Source organism: Balaenoptera ricei, chromosome 11 (genome assembly GCF_028023285.1).
Source record: "Balaenoptera ricei isolate mBalRic1 chromosome 11, mBalRic1.hap2, whole genome shotgun sequence".
Classification (NCBI taxonomy): Eukaryota; Metazoa; Chordata; class Mammalia; order Artiodactyla; family Balaenopteridae; genus Balaenoptera; species Balaenoptera ricei.
Window position 1 is genome coordinate 21,330,491 of NC_082649.1, and position 21,514 is coordinate 21,352,004.

The 21,514-nt window shown below is 42.7% G+C and overlaps 2 protein-coding genes across 4 annotated transcripts in view; one reads left to right on the forward strand and one right to left on the reverse strand.

Moving 5' to 3' along the window:
• Positions 1–21,514, reverse strand: part of SLC17A2 (solute carrier family 17 member 2) — a 68,561-nt gene that overhangs the window by 45,596 nt on the left and 1,451 nt on the right. The gene's annotated exons all lie outside the window — the stretch shown is intronic.
• Positions 4,247–19,649, forward strand: TRIM38 (tripartite motif containing 38). Of its 3 annotated transcripts, none has more exons than XM_059938067.1 (8): positions 4,247–4,565; positions 4,728–4,763; positions 6,178–6,723; positions 9,274–9,369; positions 11,133–11,363; positions 12,374–12,396; positions 12,492–12,604; positions 17,827–19,649. In XM_059938067.1, exons 3-8 carry the CDS (start codon positions 6,325–6,327, stop codon positions 18,348–18,350), a joined length of 1,386 nt encoding a protein of 461 aa, XP_059794050.1. In that variant the 5' UTR covers positions 4,247–4,565; positions 4,728–4,763; positions 6,178–6,324; the 3' UTR covers positions 18,351–19,649. The 3 variants fall into 3 exon arrangements, with proteins under 3 accessions (XP_059794050.1, XP_059794051.1, XP_059794052.1); XM_059938068.1 differs by having other exon boundaries at positions 4,247–4,535; XM_059938069.1 differs by having other exon boundaries at positions 4,247–4,505.

The following is a 21,514-nucleotide window of genomic DNA, read 5'->3' on the forward strand; positions in this document are numbered from 1 at the left end:
GTTGTTTCCACTTTGGGGGTACTGTGAATAATGCTACTATAAACAATCATGTACAAGTTTCTACATGAGTATGTTTTCAATTCTCTTAGGTATTTACATAGAAGTAGAATTTCTGGATCATATGATAACTCTATGTTTAACTTTTTAGAGAACTACCAAACTGTTTTCCAAAAACACTGCACCATTTTACATCCCCACAAGCAATGTATGGGGTTCCAATTTCTCCACTTGTTATTGTCTGGCTTTTAAAAATTATTATTATTATTATAGCTATCCTAGAGGATGTGAAGTGGTATCTCGTGGTTTCGTTTTGCATTTACATAATGACTAATGTTGTTGAATATCTTTTCAGGTGCTTATTGGGTACTTGTATGTCTTCTTTGGAATAATGTATACTTAGATCCTTTGCCCATTTTTAAGTTGGATTATTTATCTTTTTGTTATTGGGTTGTAGGAACTTTTTATATACAAGTTACAATTCTAGATACAAGTCCCTTGTCAGATATATAATTCACAAAAATTTTCTCCCATTCTGTGGGCTGTCATCTCATTTTCTTAATGGAGTCCTATGAAGCTCAAAAGTCTTTAATTTTGATGCTCTCCAACTCACCTATTTTTTTCTTTTATTGCTTGTGTTTTTGGTGTCATCCAAAAAACCATTGCTAAGCTAAGATTACAAAGATTTGCCCCAAAGTTTTCTTCTCAGTGTTTTATGGAGTTTTAGTGCTTACACTTAGATCTTTGTTTCATTTTGAGTTAATTTTTGTATATGGTGTGAGGTAGGGCTCCAAATTCATTCTTTTGCATATGGATTATCCAGTTGTCCCACTATTGTTTGTTAATAAGATTATTCTTTGTACATTGAACTGTTTTGGCACTCTTGTTAAAATTAATTGATCATAAATGTATGGATTTATTTCTAGACTCTTTACTAAATTTTATTGCTCTATAGGTTTATCCTTATGATAGTACCACATAGCCTTGATTATTGTAGTGTTATAGTAAGTTTTGAAATTGCAAACTGCGAGTCCTGCAACTTTGATCTTTTTAAAGATTGTTTTGGTTATTGTGGGCCTTTTGTATTTCCAGATGAATTTTAGGATAAGCTTGTCAATGTCTAAAAAAAGTGCCAGCTGGAATTTTGATAGGCATGCACTGAGTCTGTAGAACAACTTGGGAAGTACTGCTAATTAACAATATGAAGCCTTCTAATCCATGAACATGCAATGTCTATTTATTTAGGTCAATTTAATTTCTTTCAATGATGTTTTGCAAATTTCAGTGTACAATTTTGTTTTGCTTTTGTTAATTTTATTCCTAAGTATTTTGTTATTTTTGTTGCTATTATAAATGATTATTTCCTTAATTTTATTTTCAGATTGTTCATTGCTAGTATATAGACATACAATGAAATTTTATATATTGATCTTGTATCCTGCAACCTTGCTGAACTCATTTATTAGATCTATATTTTTTGTATACGGATTCCTTAAGATTTTCTATATACAAAATTATGTTATTGGCAAATAGAGTATTTGTCGTCTTCCTTTTAAATCTGAATGCCTTTTATTTCCTTGAACCTTCAGTACAATGTTGAATAGAAATGGTAAGAGCACACATCCTTTTCTTGTTAGGTGTGCTAGTACCAGCTCTTCCTAGGGCCAGTCAAGGAAAATGCTCCTCTTTAAGTCCCAGCTCACCTCAGAGCAGGCTTCAGTGAAACAGTCATCTATATCATGAGAGATATAGGTACAAACTATTTGCAAAGGATGCTAGACTTCTTTGGAGAAGTCTTTGTTATGCTCATCATTCTGAATAGCTCAGATAAGTCTTCTCTCAGGCTTTTTATTTTTAAACCTATAATCCTGTGTCCTCTCTTCTTACCTCTGGGTGTTGCTTCCTCTCTCCCCTTTGCTCATCTGAAAAGTTTGTCCTCAAGATCACTTTTGCAGTGTGCTCTTATCAAACCTCTGCTAAGCTCTCTTTCTCAGAAGCCTAGATCTTCTCTTTCATTTTCATTTTCTTCCAGTTCAAATCATTAATATATCCTACAGGAGAGAGAAACAGCTCTCTAGAAAACCAGTAGCCATCATGGATTCTGGTATTTTCTGGCACTGTTCGCAATGTTAACTTGCCCACGACCTCCAACATGTACATACACACAGTCTGCTCACACTTCACAGACACACCCCATCGCACATATCACACAAACACAAACCATGTATCACAGTCCACACCCAGCACACACCACCCCACATCCCACAACATACACTATACACACACACATACACATGCGTACCAGACACCATATCACACGAATCACACACATGCAAGCATGCATCACAGACTACATATAGCACAAACCATCACACAGCTCACATATCACCCACGCCACACTACATACATTACACACATGTGTGCACACCTCCTATGATGTGTGTTTAGTGCAGCATAGAAAGTTACTCTCTTGTTTAACACATACCACTATGCCTGGAACCACTCTAAACACTCGAGATTCATCAATTAAAAACACAGACAAAACTCTCCACCGCTGTGGAATTTGCATTCTCATGCAGGAGGCAGACAATAAGCAAGATACATAAATAAAATATTCAGTAATAAGTGCCATGGGAACAAAAGAGAGCACTGTTAGAGGGCTTGGGAGTGGGGCAGGGGTGCAACTGTAAACTAGGTGGTTGGAGTAAGCCTGACTGAGAAGAGACACCTGAAGGAGTTGAGGGAAGGCACCCTAGGGATATCTAAGGGATGACTGTTCCCCACAGAAGGAACAGCCAGAGTCCAGGCCTTTTTAAGGAGACTCCAGTGACCCACTCCCCATTCTGGGTCTTCAGATTCCTACAGCCCAGACTCGCAGGGTCAAGCCCAGCCTCACTTACTGGAGGGGATGCATCCCCCATGGGGCAGCTCCGATTGGTCTCTCCCTAGGCTCACCTTTGGAGAACAGATCTCTGAAGCCTCATCTGCATCCCTCTCCCCTTTAAGACCTGTAGCTCTCTGTGTGAACCTGTCCCTCCTTCATGCAACAAGAAACAGGTGCAAGATGGGGCAGCTCTCACAAGACAGTCCCCATCATGAGCTTGATGCTTTTGTCTTGCTTTTGTTGCCTGTAGTGGCAGTCTGTTTTCTTTTGGGCATTCACTAGCTTCCTTTTCCTGATCCTTTGACAGGACAAATTTGGAGTGAGCTGTGCCTATGTCCAGAGTCACAGCCACAACAATGAAAGTCGTGGGAATCTGTAAGGAGTCATCATTGGATCAGGGATACAGGGGCTCGTTCTTTCTCTTCTGTCTGTGTGCTGGTTGCCTCAGGAGTAGATCTGTCCTGTACTGTGCACAGGGCCTGCTACCACAGGACATGCCTGAGCACGATGATTCAGTCACCTGGTGGCAAAATGGCAGAAGGCCCTGTGGGCACCCAGGAGGATGCAGTGCTGAAGAGAGACTCCTGTTTGGGTGGGAAGAGAGGAACCTCTCTCTGTTTCACAATTTTGCCTCCAGCCTGAGCTGCTGGACCAGCAGGACTGTGGCTGCACCCAACTCCCCCCAGGCTCCATGTGTGGGTCCGCTGCCCTGAGCACGGGCTTCCACGAGCTTTCAGGGTCAGCAGCTGACCTGCCGGGCCAGGGGCCCAGAGTTTACCCCAGGCAGCTTTCAGAAGCCAAATTTAACTTCCCCTGCCTGTGTCCTCAGCCTTCCTTACTGGCTCCTTTGGGCCACTGCATATATGTATTTCCTAAGCAAACACTTATTGTGCACTTATCATAAATACCTCTTACACCTAAGGCTATAAATGTGGCAGGGTCTTATTTATTTTTTGCCCATTAAATAATAACTCTAACTCTGGGCCATTAGTGGCTCCCGTTTGCTGGCCTTGGTGCCTGACTCCGATAAGTATTTGATAAGTATTTGAATCTCGCGGAGGGATACCGAGGAGGAAAATGAGACACAGCATCAGGACAGAAAAGAATGGGGGAATGGCTTGAGCAAATTCTCTGATACCGATGAGCCCTATTATTGTACCGCCCCTTTTTTCACCATACCCTTCAGAGCAGTTATAAAACAATCAGCGACTAAAAATAGTAAAGCATAACATCAGCCAGAAAGGCTTATAAATCCTAAGGGGGTTGGTGGCAAAAGTAGAAAGATCTCACGTCAGAGTCTGTGAACTCTGCAGACTTCCTGCTTTTAGATCCTCTGTGCTGGGGTCACAAAAGAGTTTACTGAATTATTAACTTGTCCCTTCGTTTTATTATTGTAAAAGAAAAATATTTTTCCTACAGTCTCCCCTCCCTTTCAGGACAAGCTGAGTGTAAAAGCTACGGGCAATTTCACGAGCTTCCTCCCCGGATCTACAGCGCGGCACCTCCCACAGCAGTTTCACTTCTGAGTTTAGACCAGTCTGAGTTAACTTCCTCACCCAGATCTCAGGAACCGGCAGCGACCAGCGACGGAGGGAGCTAGCAGTGCATATGTGCTCGCTGCATGGTGAAGGGAGTGAGAAGGGTCCAGGCCCAGGTTTTTTCGGTGGAGGGAAAGGAGACGTGTGTACGTGTGTGTGTGTGTGTGTGTGTGTGTGTGTGTGTGTGTGTGTGTGGTGGGCGGCACGGGGAAGGGAGTTTGTTTCCTGATAACAGCTGCTGGAACTCTGAAAATGGTTAGGACTTTGCTTCATAGCTCTCACACCCTGTCTGCTTTCTCTTTCGCCAGACTCCATGTCAGATCTCCGAAGATCCAGGATGTGAGGTGAGTGAAGGCCCAGGACAGGAACCGTGGGGCCTCAGAGGAGGGGAGGTCCTTCTCCCCGGGAGCAAAGCACCCCTGGCAAAGTGGAGCCTAGTGTATCTCTTGGGGGAAATAACCTGCCAAAGAATAGAAGTCTCCGGAAGAAATTCTCTACGGATCCAAGAGACTGGTCCTGGTTATTAGAGGGACATAGCCTATCCAGTAACTTTAGTTGAATCCCTGCTTTTAATTCTGCCACTGTCAGTTCAAAGGAAAGGCCACTCTCTTCCTCCAGCCTCTGCTGCCCTCCCTGACAAACTCCCAGGAATGGGGAAGCAGGGAGCAGGGCTAGGTTCACGAAGCAGCCGGAGCAGTGGCTGAAGGGACCGAGTCCTTTGTTCCTAGTCACTCCTCCTTTGTCTATTGGTTGTCAGGTCCTCGCTGGTGGATACTAGGTGTCCAGCACCCAGGATCCTACAGAGGCCCCATCTTCCCCATCTGCTTCCCACCTCCCCACATCCTGGGTTCTGCCAACCCCCTGTGTTCCAGTCACCCTGAACTTTTCCTGAGAGAAAAGTCCTGGCCTGAAAAGATAGTCACCTCCCTAGCTCTCCAGGAGCTCTGCACCCCAGGACCAACCTCTTCTCTTCCCAGTTCTCTTTCCAATTCTCTTTTCCTCAGGTCAGAGAGGGCAAAAAAAAACTTGTTGGTTTTTCTGGTTGTCTTTTTTACTTTCATTATCATACTGGTTGGGTCTCCACTGGGGACTTTATTAACCTGGTGTCTTTTGTTCTTTGTGGGGTGGGAGTGAGGGTTTAATTAGAGTCAAATTTAGGGAATTCCTGGCGGTCCAGTGGTTAGGACTCCTCGCTTTCCCTTCCAAGGGCTCGGGTTCAATCCCTGGTCGGGGAACTAAGATCCCACTAGCTGAGAGGCACGGCCAAAACAAACAAACAAGCAACAACAAAAAATTAGAATCAAATGTGATTGTCTCAATGAAATCCTTCGTAGACCACCCAGTTACCTGGGTTACCTGGATGTAAGTGTTACTAGCAGTTACAAAGAAATAACTCTGGTACTAATTATTCTTAATATTCATTAGAGCAGTAAAGAGTTTGACAATCCCTCACTGAGTTCTCTCTCTTACTGCAACTTTGCTGAAGAAGTCTGCCTCATTTCTCTATCTCTCTCAGTGCTTGGTCCAAGAAAACTTTTCACAGTAAAGGAATGTCCTCTATCTGGGCTTTCGTGTAGCCACCAATCACCGGCACCTATTAAGCACTGAAATGTGGCTAGTGGGTGTGAGAAACGGAATTTTAAATTCTATTTAATTGTTATTAATTCAAAGTGGCCACATGTAACAGTCACTACCATATTCCACAGCAGAGCTACATTTGATGCATCTTCTATATTCCAATCTATTTCTTCTCGCTAGAGAGAAGAACACGTGACCTGTGGAGGCCAGTGGCAGCCAGTGCATCGGAAAGAGCCTCAGACAAGGTGAAGTTCCATCACTGTGGGAAAGTTCTGGCTGCTTCATCTCTGCCTCTGGATCCAATATTAGAGATTTTCAGGAAAAGCCATGGCCTCAACCCCAATCACCAAGAAGATGAGGGAGGAAGCCACCTGTTCCATCTGTCTGCAACTGATGACCGAGCCAGTGAGCATCAGCTGTGGCCACAGCTACTGCCACTGGTGCATCATGAGCTTCTGTGAGATGCAACCATGGCTGGAGTTGTTCTCCTGTCCCCAGTGTCGGGTGCCATTTAAAATGGCGAGCCTCCGACCCAACAAGCAGCTGGGAAACCTCATTGAAGCCATCAAGGAGATGCACCAGGAAATGTCATGTGAGGAACATGGAGAGAAGCTCCATCTGTTCTGTGAAGACGAGGGCCAGCTCATCTGCTGGCGCTGTGATCGAGGACTGCAGCACAAAGGGCACACCACAGCTCTGGTGGAAGATGCATGCCAAGGTTACAAGGTGAGTGGTGGGCCAGAGGTCCTTGGCGAATACCCGGCCTCATGTTGCCCCCTAAGACCTGAGATTATTTAGCCTGAAGCCCAAGATTAGGATCCTGAAATACAGCTTTCATCATGTCATTCTTCTGAAAAGTAGTTTATGATGGGTCCTCACTGAATCAAGGCCTGACGGTCACTCTTGTCCCTATCCACTCTTGCTCTGATGAACTCCTCCCTGTTCTAGAATGCCATGTGCTCCAATGCACACCTGCATGTTTTATTGCCTCATACTGTGTGTGTAATTTGAGAAACCACAATGTGCAAGTCCATGGGATAGAGTCTGAAAACACAGGGGATGAAGACACACCCCCTTTTAGGTATCCTACAGTCTAGTAGCGCAGACAAACCAGCAAAAAGGCTGCCTGGAGTCCCCTGATTTGGATGGTGGAGAGGAGCACCAAGGGGTGTGGAGCGGTAACTGAGGAATCTTCCCAAAAGTGACTCTTGAAGAACACATAAAAATTAACCAGATATAGAAGTATGGAGAAGAGAGAGGGCATTCCAGACCGAGGGGCCCACATGTGCAAAGGCACAGCCATGAGAGCGTACCTGACTCGCTGTGACCAGGCCAGAGGGTGTGTGCGGGGAAGGCAGGTGATGTCATGGGAAAGGAAGTCAGGGCCCAGAACTTGGTATCCGCTCGGAATCTAAGCCCTAGCCCAGAGTAGTCCTGGCCACGGGGGGATTTTCATTTGCACAGTGAAGGATCAGGTTGACATTGAAAAGAACATTCTGGTACAGATACAATGAAAGGAATACCAAAGAGTAAAATTCAGATTACTCCTATAAGAAGGGGGAAAGGGAGCAGTTCCAAGCAAGATTCAGGAAGGGGAATGAGTGGAAGGGTTTGGAAGTGATTGGTCATGGAGTATGAAATGGAGGGAGAGGTTTTGGGCAACTCCTGTTTATCACTTAAGAGCATATAAAGGAAGGCTGACCTTTGCTATTGTGGAACGAAGGAGGGGACATGGTCCTGCTGCCTTATTCCTTCTCTGCCCTGGCTAGATTTGAGAAAATTGTTGCCCCCATTGTGAGCTCCTTGTTCCCTCCCCTATGACGTGGAGGTGGTCTTCTATTAAGGTTCTGGGTCCTTCATCAGGACACGTCAATACTGACCACCACTTGGCACATGGCAGCTCTTCCTTAAACTCCATGGAGCAGCTAATTACTGTAATGGGGATATTCCCATTGGAATTATTTTCCCACCAAGTAGTAAAAGGAGCAGCACGGGGTGATGGTTCTAAGCCTTGAGAGTCAGACTGCTTAGTTTGAAATCTTAGTTCTGCTACTTATTAGATGGGTGACTTTGAGCAAAGTTATTTAATGTCTTCATGCCTTGGTTTCCCCAACTATCAATGGGGATAACAGTAGTTCCCTTCCTCTCCAACATACATGCTCAGGAGGTTGTTATAAGCTTTCGGGACATTAATACATGTAAAGCTTAGAATAGCACTTGGCACATAGTGAGGGCAATACAGTCTTTTGCTAACAAGTTCTATAGAACCCTTTCTCGAGAGCACGTGAGAATTGAGTATACTTATTGGCTTTAGGACAAGAGCCGATTCTTTTTCTTTTTAAATCAAGATAAAATTTCTCTTTTTTCTAATTAATTAATTAATTAATTTGGCTGCGTCGGGTCTTAGTTTCGGCGTGCAGGCTCTAGAGTGCACAGGCTTAGTTGCTTAGTTGCCCCGCGGCATGTGGGATCTTAGTTTCCCAACCAGGAATCAAACCTGTGTCCCCTGCATTAGAAGGCAGATTCTTAACCACTGGACCACCAGGGAAGTCCCAAGAGCCAGTTCTTTTAGTGTTGATCACAAGTAGCAATTTGGTTTAGCTTAAACTTGCTTTCCATGAAAATGTGAGAAACTATTTTGAAAAATAACCTAAAAGCTTGATATGGATACTAAATCATTTTTAAAGGGCTTCATGATACCATTCTTCAAAAGGTCTCAGAGCTCCCCTCCTCCATTAACTGTTTCTAATAACTTCAGCTGGCATCTTGGTCTGTCTTTCCTTCCTGACTCACCATAATACATACAAAGTTCCATGTGTGCCAAACACTCTGGTATTGGTTCTGTTTGGGTCAGCACATTACTTCATAAAATCTTTTTAGGTGATTATTATCTTGTTTTATGTGTAGAATTTCCCTGACAAGACTGTTAGTGGTGCATATAGCTCAGGCTCAGGGTCAGCAGATGAGCTGGAATCACAGCCCAACCACCCACCAGTTACAGCATCTTGAGCAAGTTATTTATCCCCTTTCTAAGCTTCAGTTTCTGCGGCACAGAAATGATGTTAAAAATCCTACTAACTGCTCAGTGTTGCCAAGGGAATCAAATATGTTACTGCCTATACAGCCTTCAGCATGCTTCCTGGCAAAGTGTAAGGACTCAATACATATTCAATAGTCATGCTATTCTAATAGTCTTGGAGGGCTGGGATGCTCCTTAGGTGCCTAATGAAGAATTGTTGAATTGAAAAGACTTTATTCACCCAATTTTTCCTTCAGGAAAAGCTCCAGGAAGCTGTGACAAAATTGAGGCAACTGGAAGAGGAATGTATGAACTTGAAGGTGTTCACGGCAAAGCAAATAACCGAATGGAATGTAAGAGTTTGGGTTTACTCATCTCAAGCTAGTTTCCATCCTAGAGCTTAGGTACAGGGGACGATTGAGCAAAGCATAGTGATGGCTTATTTTCACTAAACGAGACCAAACAGATAAAACCCAAAGAAGAAAACACATTTGTTTTTATGTCCCTCATTGTCTAATATCTATGAGCATTTATCTCCAACCCCTTCAACCTTTCAGTAGTAACCGGCTAGGATTCCGAAACCTCAGTTAGGAGAAGCAGAACTGGTGTGCCCATTTACCTAGAGCCATTCTTGACTGGGTTTCAGTTCTTAATATCTCAAAGTACCTTCTGGATTTGAAGGCCTTATTAACCTTATTGCTTTGGCACATGTACCACAGTGCAGGGTATGGCTTTCAGCCTTACAGGTTCAGAAGCCACCCTTTGTGAGCACTAAGAAAACAGAATCACTCCAGGTTGAGGTTCGTATTACTCAAGCTCATTAGACTGAAGAAGGAAATCTGTCTGATTTATAAGGAGGACCAGAGTGCTCCAAGAACCTATACACTTGGCACTGTAGCCTCTAGGGTCTGAAAGACTGTTTCCGTGGCTGACCAGCTTCCCCATGATCAGAGATGCATTCCTTTATGGAACTATTTATGTAATTAATCAGCTTACAGTCAAATCCCACAGGCCAGTGAGCCATTTTGCCTCTTTCAGAGGTCTCTTCCAACCTTCCAACCTCTGCCCAATCCTTTGTGTACAGTTGTTAAACGAACTCTCAGAGGACACTCTTGCTTCCCTCATTTCTGGGATCTTGGGCAATGGGGAGGATCTTGATTATAACTAATACATATGGAAACCCTGTCAATGACCCTCTACCACAACATCACAGTCATCAAAACACTGCATGAATTGAAAAAGCACTCATGGAAATTGCAATTCTTATCTCCCCAAATGAAAGCTGAGTCTGACAAGCTGTACCATTTGGTTTCTTATACATAAGGATGAGTAGGTGGACCCGAGTTGGTGGACGACTATTTCATAGTTAACTATGACAAATGCCTGATACCCAGACCTCCCGCTGCTGAGAATCATGGACTCTCCTAATAGCCTGGTTGTCTTAAAGTCCAGTCTTGGTGATGTTCATTACAAGCTTTTGCTTCAAGAAATTCCCTCAGACTCAGAGCTACTTTCTTATATCCTGAATAAAAACTCATTTTTATCTTTGTAACTGATAAAGTTTTTAACCTTGGCCCTAGTCGCATGATTAAATTATCTAGCACTCCTGCACCTTGGCTGAAGAAGGAAATTAATAAGGTGATAACCTCTCCCACATCTGAGTACCTGCCTTTCGGGCATGACTCTGCAGTGGGCAATTTGCGACGTTCTTCCAGCTTGAATGATTCATGGGAAAATAATGTTATGGTAGCTGAGCAAACTTTCTTTTGTGTATGTATGTGTTAAAATATGCATAATGAAATTTACTGTTTAACTATTTTTATGTGCACAGTTCTTCCTCGTAACTCCTGGTGACCACTATTCTACTTTCTGTCTCTATGAATTTGACTATTCTAGATACCTCATATAAGTGGAATCATAAAATATTTGTTCTTTTTTTTTCTGGCTTATTTCACTTAGCATAATGCCTTCAAGATTCATCCATGTTTTAGCATGTATCAGAATTTCATTCATTTTTAAGGCTGAATAGTATTCCACTATATCTATATACTGCATTTTGTTTATCAGTTCATCCATCAATGGACATTTGGTTTGTTTCCAACTTTCTTGACTCTAGGAGAAGACAGAAGTTCAGAAACAAAAAATCCAGTCTGACTTTAAGAATCTCCAGAGCTTCCTTCATGAGGAAGAGAAGTCTTACCTATGGAAACTGGAGAAAGAAAAAGAGCAGACTCTGAGGAGACTGAGGGACAATGAGGCCAAGCTTGAACAGAAGAGCCATGAACTCGAGAGCTACATCCAGGAACTAGAGCATAAATGTCAGGGCTCAGCCCAAAATTTGCTGCAGGTAAGGCCATGCACTTGGAGAAGGGAAGGAAGGTATCTGTTCCTGAGCTTTTAGGAGGAGAATGGTGAGGAAGCATGGGAAGCTGGGCGAGGCCTGTCTGTTTCACTCAAAAATGGCACATTAGTGTAGGGAATTTAAAGTAATGTTTCTTTTGGATACACATCAATATTTGCAAGATGGCCTTCACTAGTCTATAGAGCGGCTTTAGGTGAATCAGAAAAAATATGGATATGGTGGGCTCCTTGGCCAAATGGAACCATGGGATAACTTTTGCTACCATTTGCCTCTGTCCCATGTTCACAAAACTCTGACTGTCAAACTGTCTCCTGAAATACTCCTCCAGATGACTGGTGGGTGACAAAGTGGGGCAGCCAAAAGAAGGTTATGAGTGATAACCTTCTCCCTGATTTGCTTGTAGAGCCCTCCAGAGCTCTTTTGGGGCCTTCCTTCAGCTGCATAATGGATCCAGCCCATTAAGACAAACTACGACTGGAGCTGTTTTTTCTATTCCCCACTCATAGAAATGGAGGTCACACTGTAGCCTGAGAACGTAGCATGACTGCCCCACCGCATGTGATACCTGCTGCTACCATCTTAATGGCCCAGTCACAGGGGCTATGCATGGATTCACCACTACGGACCTTTGCAATGAATGGTCTCTACTGTGGGCTCACTCTGAAGGAAATTAGGTCACTGAAAGCAAGTCTTTCCAGAGGGAGCATGGGCAAAGCTCTTGGCCCTCTATCCTAAGCAGCCCGCAGGTAGATGTGATTGCAGACACTGCAGCTCTCCACAGACCACAGCAAGGAAGATAACAGATAAACATTCTGATATGCTGAATATCCCAGGGGGCCGGGATGGAAATCATTCTATATGGGTATCCATCAATATCTAAGGCCAGGGTTACTCTCTTTAATTCTTTGTAAGGAGTGTTTATAGAGAACAGCCCCACATGCCAAGTCCCATGAAATGCTGATGTTCCCACACTTACATTTTGTCTTTCTCCATAGGATGTGAAAGATACTTTGAGCAGGTGAGTCCTGTACAAATGCAGGAGGGAAGGGGTGTGGGTATATAGAGCTGAATGGAATTTACCACTGAAGAATTCTTGGTCTCTGCTTATTCTAGGAGTTGGGCTGTGAAGCTAGAACAACCACAGGCCCTCTCTTTGGACCTTCATACTGTGTGCAATGTTTCTGAGCTTTACTTTGATGTGAAGAAAGTGTTAAGGAGCTACCAAGGTAGGTGAAGAAGCCCTAAATGCTACGGACAGAAGGGACCTTAAGTGGTAACCAAGTTCACCACCTATCCCTGGGCAGGCTCACAGCCAGAGGGGTCATTCAGATATTTTCAGTTGAGCTGTCACCCTCTCCCTTGTTAGTTTGCTCCAGTGCTTAGACAGGGACATGGCGTACTGGTTATCTGTGCAGACCCTTCAAATTCCTGCTCTCTCACTTATCAGCTATGTCATTCCAGGCAAATAACCTCCTCAGTTTCCCCATCTGAAAAGTGAAAATATTAACAACTCCCACTTCATTGGGTTGTCGGGAAAATTAAATATGTCAACATGTGTAAAGTGCTTAGCAGTGTCTGGGACATAGTGTTTATTGTTAATATTTTGGTCAATTCTCAGAGCAATGCAAGAAAGGTAGGTGAGTATTATGACTGTGGTCCAAATGTTTTAGGGCCTTGGCCCAGATAACACAGATGGTAAATGTTAGAACCACGACAAAAACCAAGTTTTACCAATTCCAAAGCCTGAGCTTCCTGCTCCTTTGATTCTCTTCATCAGTGCTTGCTATATTTCCACCATCCCTTATCCACAACTACAAGATTCCAAAAGTTCTGAAAACTGACAGTTTTTTCATAACTTGTTTGGCTGCAAAATTGGACCTAACGTAAAATGATTTGGTGGCTGTATTAATTATCTATTGCTGCAGACAAATTTAGTGGTTTAAAGGAACACACATATACTATCTCACAGGTTTTGTGAGATAAAGCTGGGCACAGCTTAGTTGGGTCCTTTGCTTAGGGTCTTACAAGGCTGCAATTAAGGTGTTAGCCTGGGGTCTTCCCTGGTGGCGCAGTGGTTGAGAATCTGCCTGCTAATGCAGGGGACACGGGTTCGAGCCCTGGTCTGGGAAGATCCCACATGCCGCAGAGCAGCTAGGCCCGTGAGCCACAATTACCGAGCCTGCGCGTCTGGAGCCTGTGCTCCACAACAAGAGAGGCTGCGATAGTGAGAGGCCTGCGCACCGCGGTGAAGAGTGGCCCCCACTTGCCACAACTAGAGAAAGCCCTCGCACAGAAACGAAGACCCAACACAGCCATAAATAAATAAATAAATAAATGATAAAATAAGGTGTTAGCCTGGATGTGTTCTTACCTGGAAGTTAGACTGGGGAAGAATCCTCTCCCAAGCTCACTCAGGTTGTTGGCAGAATTTATTTCTTTATGGTTATGGGACTTAAGGCCCTGGCTTCTTGCTGGCTGTTGGCCAGAGGTTGCCCTCAGCTTCTAGAAGCGAGCCATCAGCTGCTTGCACATGGGCCTCCCAACATGGCCAATTATTTCTTCAAAGTAAGCTCAGGAGAGAGTCCCTAGAGCAAGTCTGCCAGAAAGATGGAGGCTTATAAAATGAAATATAGTCACAGGAGTCACATCCTATCATTTTTGTCATATTCTATTGGTCAGAAGCAATTCACAGGTCCTGCCCACACTCAAAGGAAAGGAACTGCATAAGGGTATGAACACCAAGAGGCAGGATCACGGAAGGCTACCCTTGTGTCTGAGTGACACGGTGGCCAAACCTGAACTGCACTGATATGAGATTATTTAAAGTCTTTATTTATCCCGCTTAGTTTGAATTTATGTTTTACTGCAGAAATATTGATGCATTAGATTACAAGACAATGCCTTAGACCCTTCCAGGGGTGGGCACATAATTTAGAGCATCTGTATTGTTTGCCTTTATAACATCAAAAATATTCTGAATTTCAAAACTCATTTGGCCCCAGGGGTTTCAGATAAGGATTATGAACCTGTATTCAGTTTCCCCTCAAGTTAACAAGAACAAACAACAATAACAACTACCAAAAAAATAGCAACTCTGTATTTGATCCTATACAGATGCAAGGAAGGACTTTATATTGATTATGTCCAGATTTAACTGAGTTGATTTTTCTACTCTTATCTTTCACAGAAGGCATTACAACGTGGTTCAAGTCAATCTGTTTCTAAAATGAGCTCATCTTTTAACTAGATAATTCTTCTTTTTGAAACCCTCATTATTAAAGCTTTTCTTATTAAAAAAGTAATATAAATAAATTGTAATCAGTCAAACAGTATAGAGAGATATGAAAAAAAAAGTTCAAGGTTTCTCTTACCCTTCTGCAGGTAACAAGACCTAGGTCTTTCTCTATGTTTTTACAAACATTTAGTACATACATCGTCTCTTCCTATTCACCCATTGCTTTTTAAAGCTGTCTAGTATTCCATAGTACATCATAACTATATGTAACCATATTCCTACTGATGGAGCTTCAGGCTGCTTTCAGCACTTGGGTATTATAACATTTGCACCAATAACTTTCTAGTCCATACAATCTTATATCCTGGTGCTTTCATTCCTGTAGGGTGTATACCTAAAGCTGGGATTGTTGTTAATCTTAACACATGTTACCAGATTACTTGTTCCAACGTAGCAACATGCACTCTCTCACCAGCACCAAGAAAAACGATTCACATATACTGAACACTCTTTCTGTGACAGATGAGAAGAGCTTCACGTGTGTTATCTTGTTTTACACCACAAGACTCTCTGTAGGAAGCATTTTTTACTTTATAGATAAGGAAACCAAAACACAGAGAGGTTACGTGACTGTTGTAAATTCCCACAACCAGCAGGTGGTAACTCAGGTAGTATCTCTCTAGAACTTACTCTCTTAATCACTCTGCAATGTGGCAAAAAATGAAAATGATGTATTTTTTAATTCATTGTCTTGTGGAGTGGACACTGAAGGTATGTGTAGTTGGTTTTTGTTTGTTTGTTGCTATTACACACAATACTACTGTGAACTTTCTTGTCCATGCTTTCTTGTGTCCTGTGAATGGTTTCCTCTGGGGATATACCTTGAATTAAAAGTGCTGCTGTGTAGGGATGCACATCTAATTTTACTAGATACTACAGATCTTGAAATTGTATCACTTTATACCCTACCAGCAACATAAGAGATCCCACTGTTTCTCATCTCCCTGACTCTCTGCTTATAATTTTTGGCCATCTGATGGATTTGAAACGGTACCTAATTGTGGACTTAATTTGAGTTTCTCCAGTGTCACTAGTGAGGTTGAGCTTCTTTCAGTAAGTCCATTAGCCCTTCAGGCTTCTTCTGTGTTTTAAGAATTTTTCTTTTGGGTTCTTTTCCTTATTGATTTATGGGAGCTTTTTATAGCCAATATCTTCTGTTATGTGTATGGCATTTTACATTTTCATCCTATCTTTTGATGTATAGAGATTCAAACTTAGAGTAGACACATTTGTCTTCAAGGTCTATGACTTTTGTTTCCAAAGAGCTCAGGCATCAACCATCTTTCTAGTGGTATTACCAACCTGTAAACATTTTAATTTCTCAGCTTGGTTTTCCTGGATCATTCAGGGAATATTAATGAAGCCCAAAACTTTTGTGAGTCAGGCTCATGATAAGGACTGACTGAAGAGAGTTTAATAAAGGGGTTATTTACAAAGACGAGGATTTGGGTGATCATCAAGGAACAGTGAAGCAAACCAGGGCTAGGAATAGGTAGGGAGTCATCACCTCCCCAAGGCTTCAGTAACAGATGGAGGGAGCTATAACCAGAGGCAGAGGAATGCAGACCCTCCAAATCATAGCTAGTGGGGAGGGACTTGGGGTACTAAATACTTCTAACTCTATTTCTTTTTGCCCTGTGGTCTCCTCTAGTGCTTCTCACTGGCTTAACCAAATAGCAGTCAGAGGGAAGGGAGCCTGGTTGATGTGTCCATAGGGGTTAGCCTTCCTGGACACCGAGCAGGCTGGAGAAAGGTGGGGAGTGATCTGTAGGGGCAAGTGGAGAACATCCAGCAGTGGAAGTGTTTCCTAATACTTGATTTCCTGTATTGCCACAGCCCAAATGATCAGTGTTTAACCCAGTAACACAGTGGTTTGCTAACTCTCTTGCTGGACCACCCCATTACCACCTTTCATTTTTAAAATTGCATTGCTGGCCAATATCACACTTTATTATACTTTTTTATGTCTTACTTGACTCTAGTCAGATATTTTTCATGTATATTGGTCTCTGGTGTGTTACTTTATACTAATCCCTATAGAGCATTACCTGAAGCAAGAAAGAAGAGCTTACACTTAAAAGTCAGGGGACTAGGTGTGTGTCCTGAAGCCTGGGTAAAATTTTGGGTTTTCCAATAACAAGCTATGACATTAGTTGTGTCGTTTTCCTTCTCTGATCCTCAGTGTTAATGGTAATTTAGTAGAGATGATGAAGGGCTCATTTCTGCTCCAATATTCCATGATTCCTAGAAGTCCTACAAGGGAGAGGAAGGGCTTTGGAGAGGACCGTAACCACGTTAACTCTGGTTAGTTCTGCTCCTTGGCTTCTCTGAGTGACTAAGATGGTGATGATGTTGAAGATGATGATGATGATATCATTATTATTACTACCATTTACAGGGCACTTACTATATACCAGGAATTTTACTAAGCACTAAGCATACATTAGCTCCTTCAATCCTCCCCACCATGCTTGGTGACAGATACAATGATTTCCACTTTATATTTAACAGAACTGAGGCTCAGAGAATGATTTGCCTAAGCTCACAACAGCTAGCAAGAAACAATGTGGTACATATATACAGTGGAATATTACTCAGCCATAAAAAAGAACGAAATGATGCCATTTGTGGCAACGTGGATAGACCTAGAGATTGTCATACTGAGTGAAGTAAGTCAGACAGAGAAAGACAAATATCATATGATATCCCTTATATGTGGAATCTAAAAAAATGGTACAAATGAACCTATTTACATAATAGAAATAGAGTCACAGGCATAGAAAACAAACTTACGGTTACCAGCGGGACAAGTGGGGGGAGGGATAAATTGGGAGATTGGGATTGACATATTTTCACTACTATATAAAAAATAGGTAACTAATAAGGACCTACTGTATAGCACAGGGAACTCTACTCAATACTCTGTAATGGCCTATATGGGAAAAGAATCTTAAAAAGAGTGGTTATATGTATATGTATAACAGATTCACTTTGCTGTACACCTGAAACTAACACAACATTGTAAAGCAACTATACTCCAATAAAAATAAAAATAAAAAAAGAAACAATGCTTGGATTTGAATGCAGGCTGGCTTTATTTAAAATAAACTGTGCTTTCAGCTACAAAAATCATGTCCTTTTTTCTCCCCCCAGTCAGCGTGACTCTGGATCCAGATACAGCTTATTACGAACTAATTCTGTCTGAGGATCGGAGACAAGTGACTCGTGGATGCCCCCAGGAGAACCTTAATATTTCTTCTAGGAGATTTAGTGCCTTACCCTGTATCCTGGGCTGTGAAGGCTTCACCTCAGGAAAACATTACTTTGAAGTGGATGTGGGAGAAGGGACTGGGTGGGATTTAGGAGTCTGTATGGAAAATGTGCAGAGGGACACTGTCATGGTGCAGACGCCTCAGTCTGGATTCTGGGCCATCAGATTGTGCAAAAAGAAAGGCTATGTAGCGCTTACCTCTCCCCTAACTTCCCTTCAGCTGAGGGAGCAGCCCCTGGTTGTGGGGATTTTTCTGGACTTTGAGGCTGGAGTTGTATCCTTTTACAACATGACCACTGGTTCCCACATCTTCACCTTCCCAAAGGCCTCCTTCTTTGACACTCTCCGGCCCTATTTCCAGGTCTATCAATATTCTCCTTTGTTCCTGCCTCCCCCAGATGAGTAAGGGAAGGAGCAAAGTCTCCTCCTTGATTTAACTAGCATAGAGAGTATAATCTGAATCCCATGAGGACAGAAATGTGGTCTCTTTTCTTCGCTGCTATTTCCTTGTACCTAAAACAGTGCTGGGTTTTTAGTGTATACTTAATAAATCTGCCTTGAATAAATGACTGTATTGACTGTAAAAATACCCCAAGTGGTCAGCCTGAGCTGGGGAAAAGCAAGATAATAGTGATGATTATGCTTTGTCCTCTCCATCCCTCTTCAATGGGTTCAGAGTTTCTTGAGTGACCAGGAGGGTGACTCAGAGACCAGGAGGTCTGACTTCTCCCAGTTTGTTTGGTGCCATTTAAACTCATAGATGGGGGATGAGGAAAAGCTTCAATTGTCTCTGTCAACTGCAGAAAAGAGCAGGAAAATAAAAAATGCAATGACTCATCTAACCACTGACATGATTAATAATCTGAGCCATAGTAAGCCATTAATAATCTGAGCCATCAATAATCTGATGTAGTAAGTTTGGATGGCTACCAGACCTGGTGAGATCTGCTTGAGCAATAACCACCCTCCTACCCCCATCTCAGAAGCCAGTTGCAAGTCCAGGTTATCACCTGTGCTTCTGACTGACTGGCTATACATTGGAGGTTCCCATGATCCCCTCTTTGGGTTTGATCATTTGTTAGAATAGCTCACAGAACTCTGAGAAACACTTTGTTTACTGGTCTCTTATATAATAAAAGATATGATAAAGGATACAAATAAACAACCAAATGAAAAGATACATAGGATGAGGTCCAGAAAGGTCCCTAGCACAGGAGCTTCTGTCCCCATGGAGTTGGAGTACATCACCCTCCCAGCACGTGGATGTGTTCGCCAACTCTGAAGCTCTCCAAACCCTGTACTTTGAGGATTTTTATGGCGGCTTCATCATGTGGGCATGATCAACCATCAATTTAATTTCCAGCCCCTCCTCCGTTCCCGAAGGCTAGGGAGTGAGGCTGAAAGTTCCAAGCAACTAATCATGGCCTGGTTCTTCTGGTGATCAGCCCCCATCCTGATCTATCCAGGAGCCCACCAAGAGTTGCCTCATTAGAGCAAGAGACATTCCTATCACCTAGGAAGTTCCAAGGGATTTAGGAGCTCTGTACTAGGAACCAAGGGAAGAGGCCAATGTGTGTGTGTGTGTGTGTGTGTGTATTCATGTATATGTGTGTGTGTGTGTATATATATATATATGTTGTTCACATGTTAATATACACATACATATGTTGTTCACAACATGTTAATAAACTTACTGTTTTTCTCTTGTTAGTCTAATTTACAGGTTCCTAGTTGGAGAACCTAAGATGGGTAGAGGAAAATGATTGTTTCCTCCCCTATACAAGCAACCCCAATGTTATTTGTTCTCTGTCCCCATAGTCCAAGCACACGTACCCACTCTGGAGCCTCAGACCCACTGGATAACTGAGAGACCCCGCCTTCGTGCAGGATAAATGAAGGCACCATCTGGATATTGCGAAGTTCATCTCTACCTCTAGGTGCCCTGCAGTCCTGTCTTATCCAAGTATAGTCCTGTCCAGTGAGGGGTGGCCTCCTTAAAACGGTGGCAGGGCCTAGCATGCTTTGCTCAGAGAAAATTCTATGTCCCTAAACACTTAAATTGCTGACCAAGAAAAAATAATGATAACCATTCAACTAAAGAAAAAAAAATTTTTTAATTAACAAAATAAATCTTTGGAAACCATAGGATAATAAAGATAAAATTACAAGTTGATTGTGGTGCAGGCAAGTTATAGAAAGAAAAATAAGTCCTACTTGTCCTTATGGATTAAAAGTTCTACTGTATTAGATAAACCATTGGCTGCTCTAATAAAGATTTTTTAAAAAGGAGAATACGGAAAAAATGGAAACATGAAAAAGCATATACTGGAGATAATTTTGAGAACAATTTGAAGAACTATGTGCATATAAAACTGAAAATCTTGACTAAGTGACTTTTTAAAAAAGAAACTAAAAGACCTAACTGACCGAAGAAGGGGAAAGAAAATCTAAACAGACTAATACGTAGAAGTGAAATTCAGAAAGTTACAGAATTCCAATTAAATAAGGGAAAAAAAGCAAAACAAATAAAGAGCAGATGGATTTATGACTGCATTTTTTTTTAAGGATAGCAACTCATTGGACCACTGAAGACTCAATTAAGTTCTATAGAATAGAAAACCCAAAAGGATAGTGGCTGAAACAAGTTCATGTCTCCCTCATGTAAAGGCAGTCCAGATGGGGAAGTGCAGGAAATCCAGAAAGTCCAGGGCTGGTATGGCAACTTCACAAAATCGCCAAGCCTTCCAGCAACCCTCCCACCATCCCTAGGATCCAAGACAGCTTCTAAAGCTCCAGGCATCACACCTTCATTCCAAGAGGTAAGATGGAGAAAGAGATACAGAAGTTGAGCAAAGGGCATGTATCCAAGAGCTATCTTTTACTACCTACCCTACAACCTTCTGCTTGCATCCCATTAGGCAGAACTTAGTCCAAAGCCACCTTCCACCTTGGTGAGGCAGTACATGAACTCGGGCAGCTTAGCTCTACGTTGTTAGAATTCTGAGCAAGATTCATCAGAGAGCTACAGGGAGTGCGGCTCCCACAACCACCCAGCCTAATGTCTCACGTGTCCAGTCTGGAAAACCCTCAGCATCTGGTACATATTTAGCCAGGAAACAAAAGAAGAGGGCCCTCTGGTGCCCCTTCCTCATACTTTTTTGACACCCCCTCCCCCTGTAATTGCACGAAGGGTCAGGTATGTGTAGTGTACGTGGTGCTGCGGCAGAGGACCAGAGACACAGACAGGCAGGGAACAGCAGGAATGACAGACAGGATAGCAACTGAGGGAGGCAGAGGAACATAAACAGTCCAACTGACACAGAAAGAGTCTGTTCTCAGGTAACGTCTAAACTCCTTATAACGGCCTAGAAGGCAAATTCTGGCCCCACAGACCTTGCCATCCTGGATTAATAATCTGTTCTTCCCACTTCTCATTTTCCATATACAGTGGCCTTCTCTTCGGTCCTAGACAATGCCAAGGTCATTCTGGTCCAAGAGCCTTTGAGCATAATGTGTTCTAGGTTCAGAGTAGTCTTTCCCAGCTTTTTCTGAAGCTGGGTGAGCTCATTT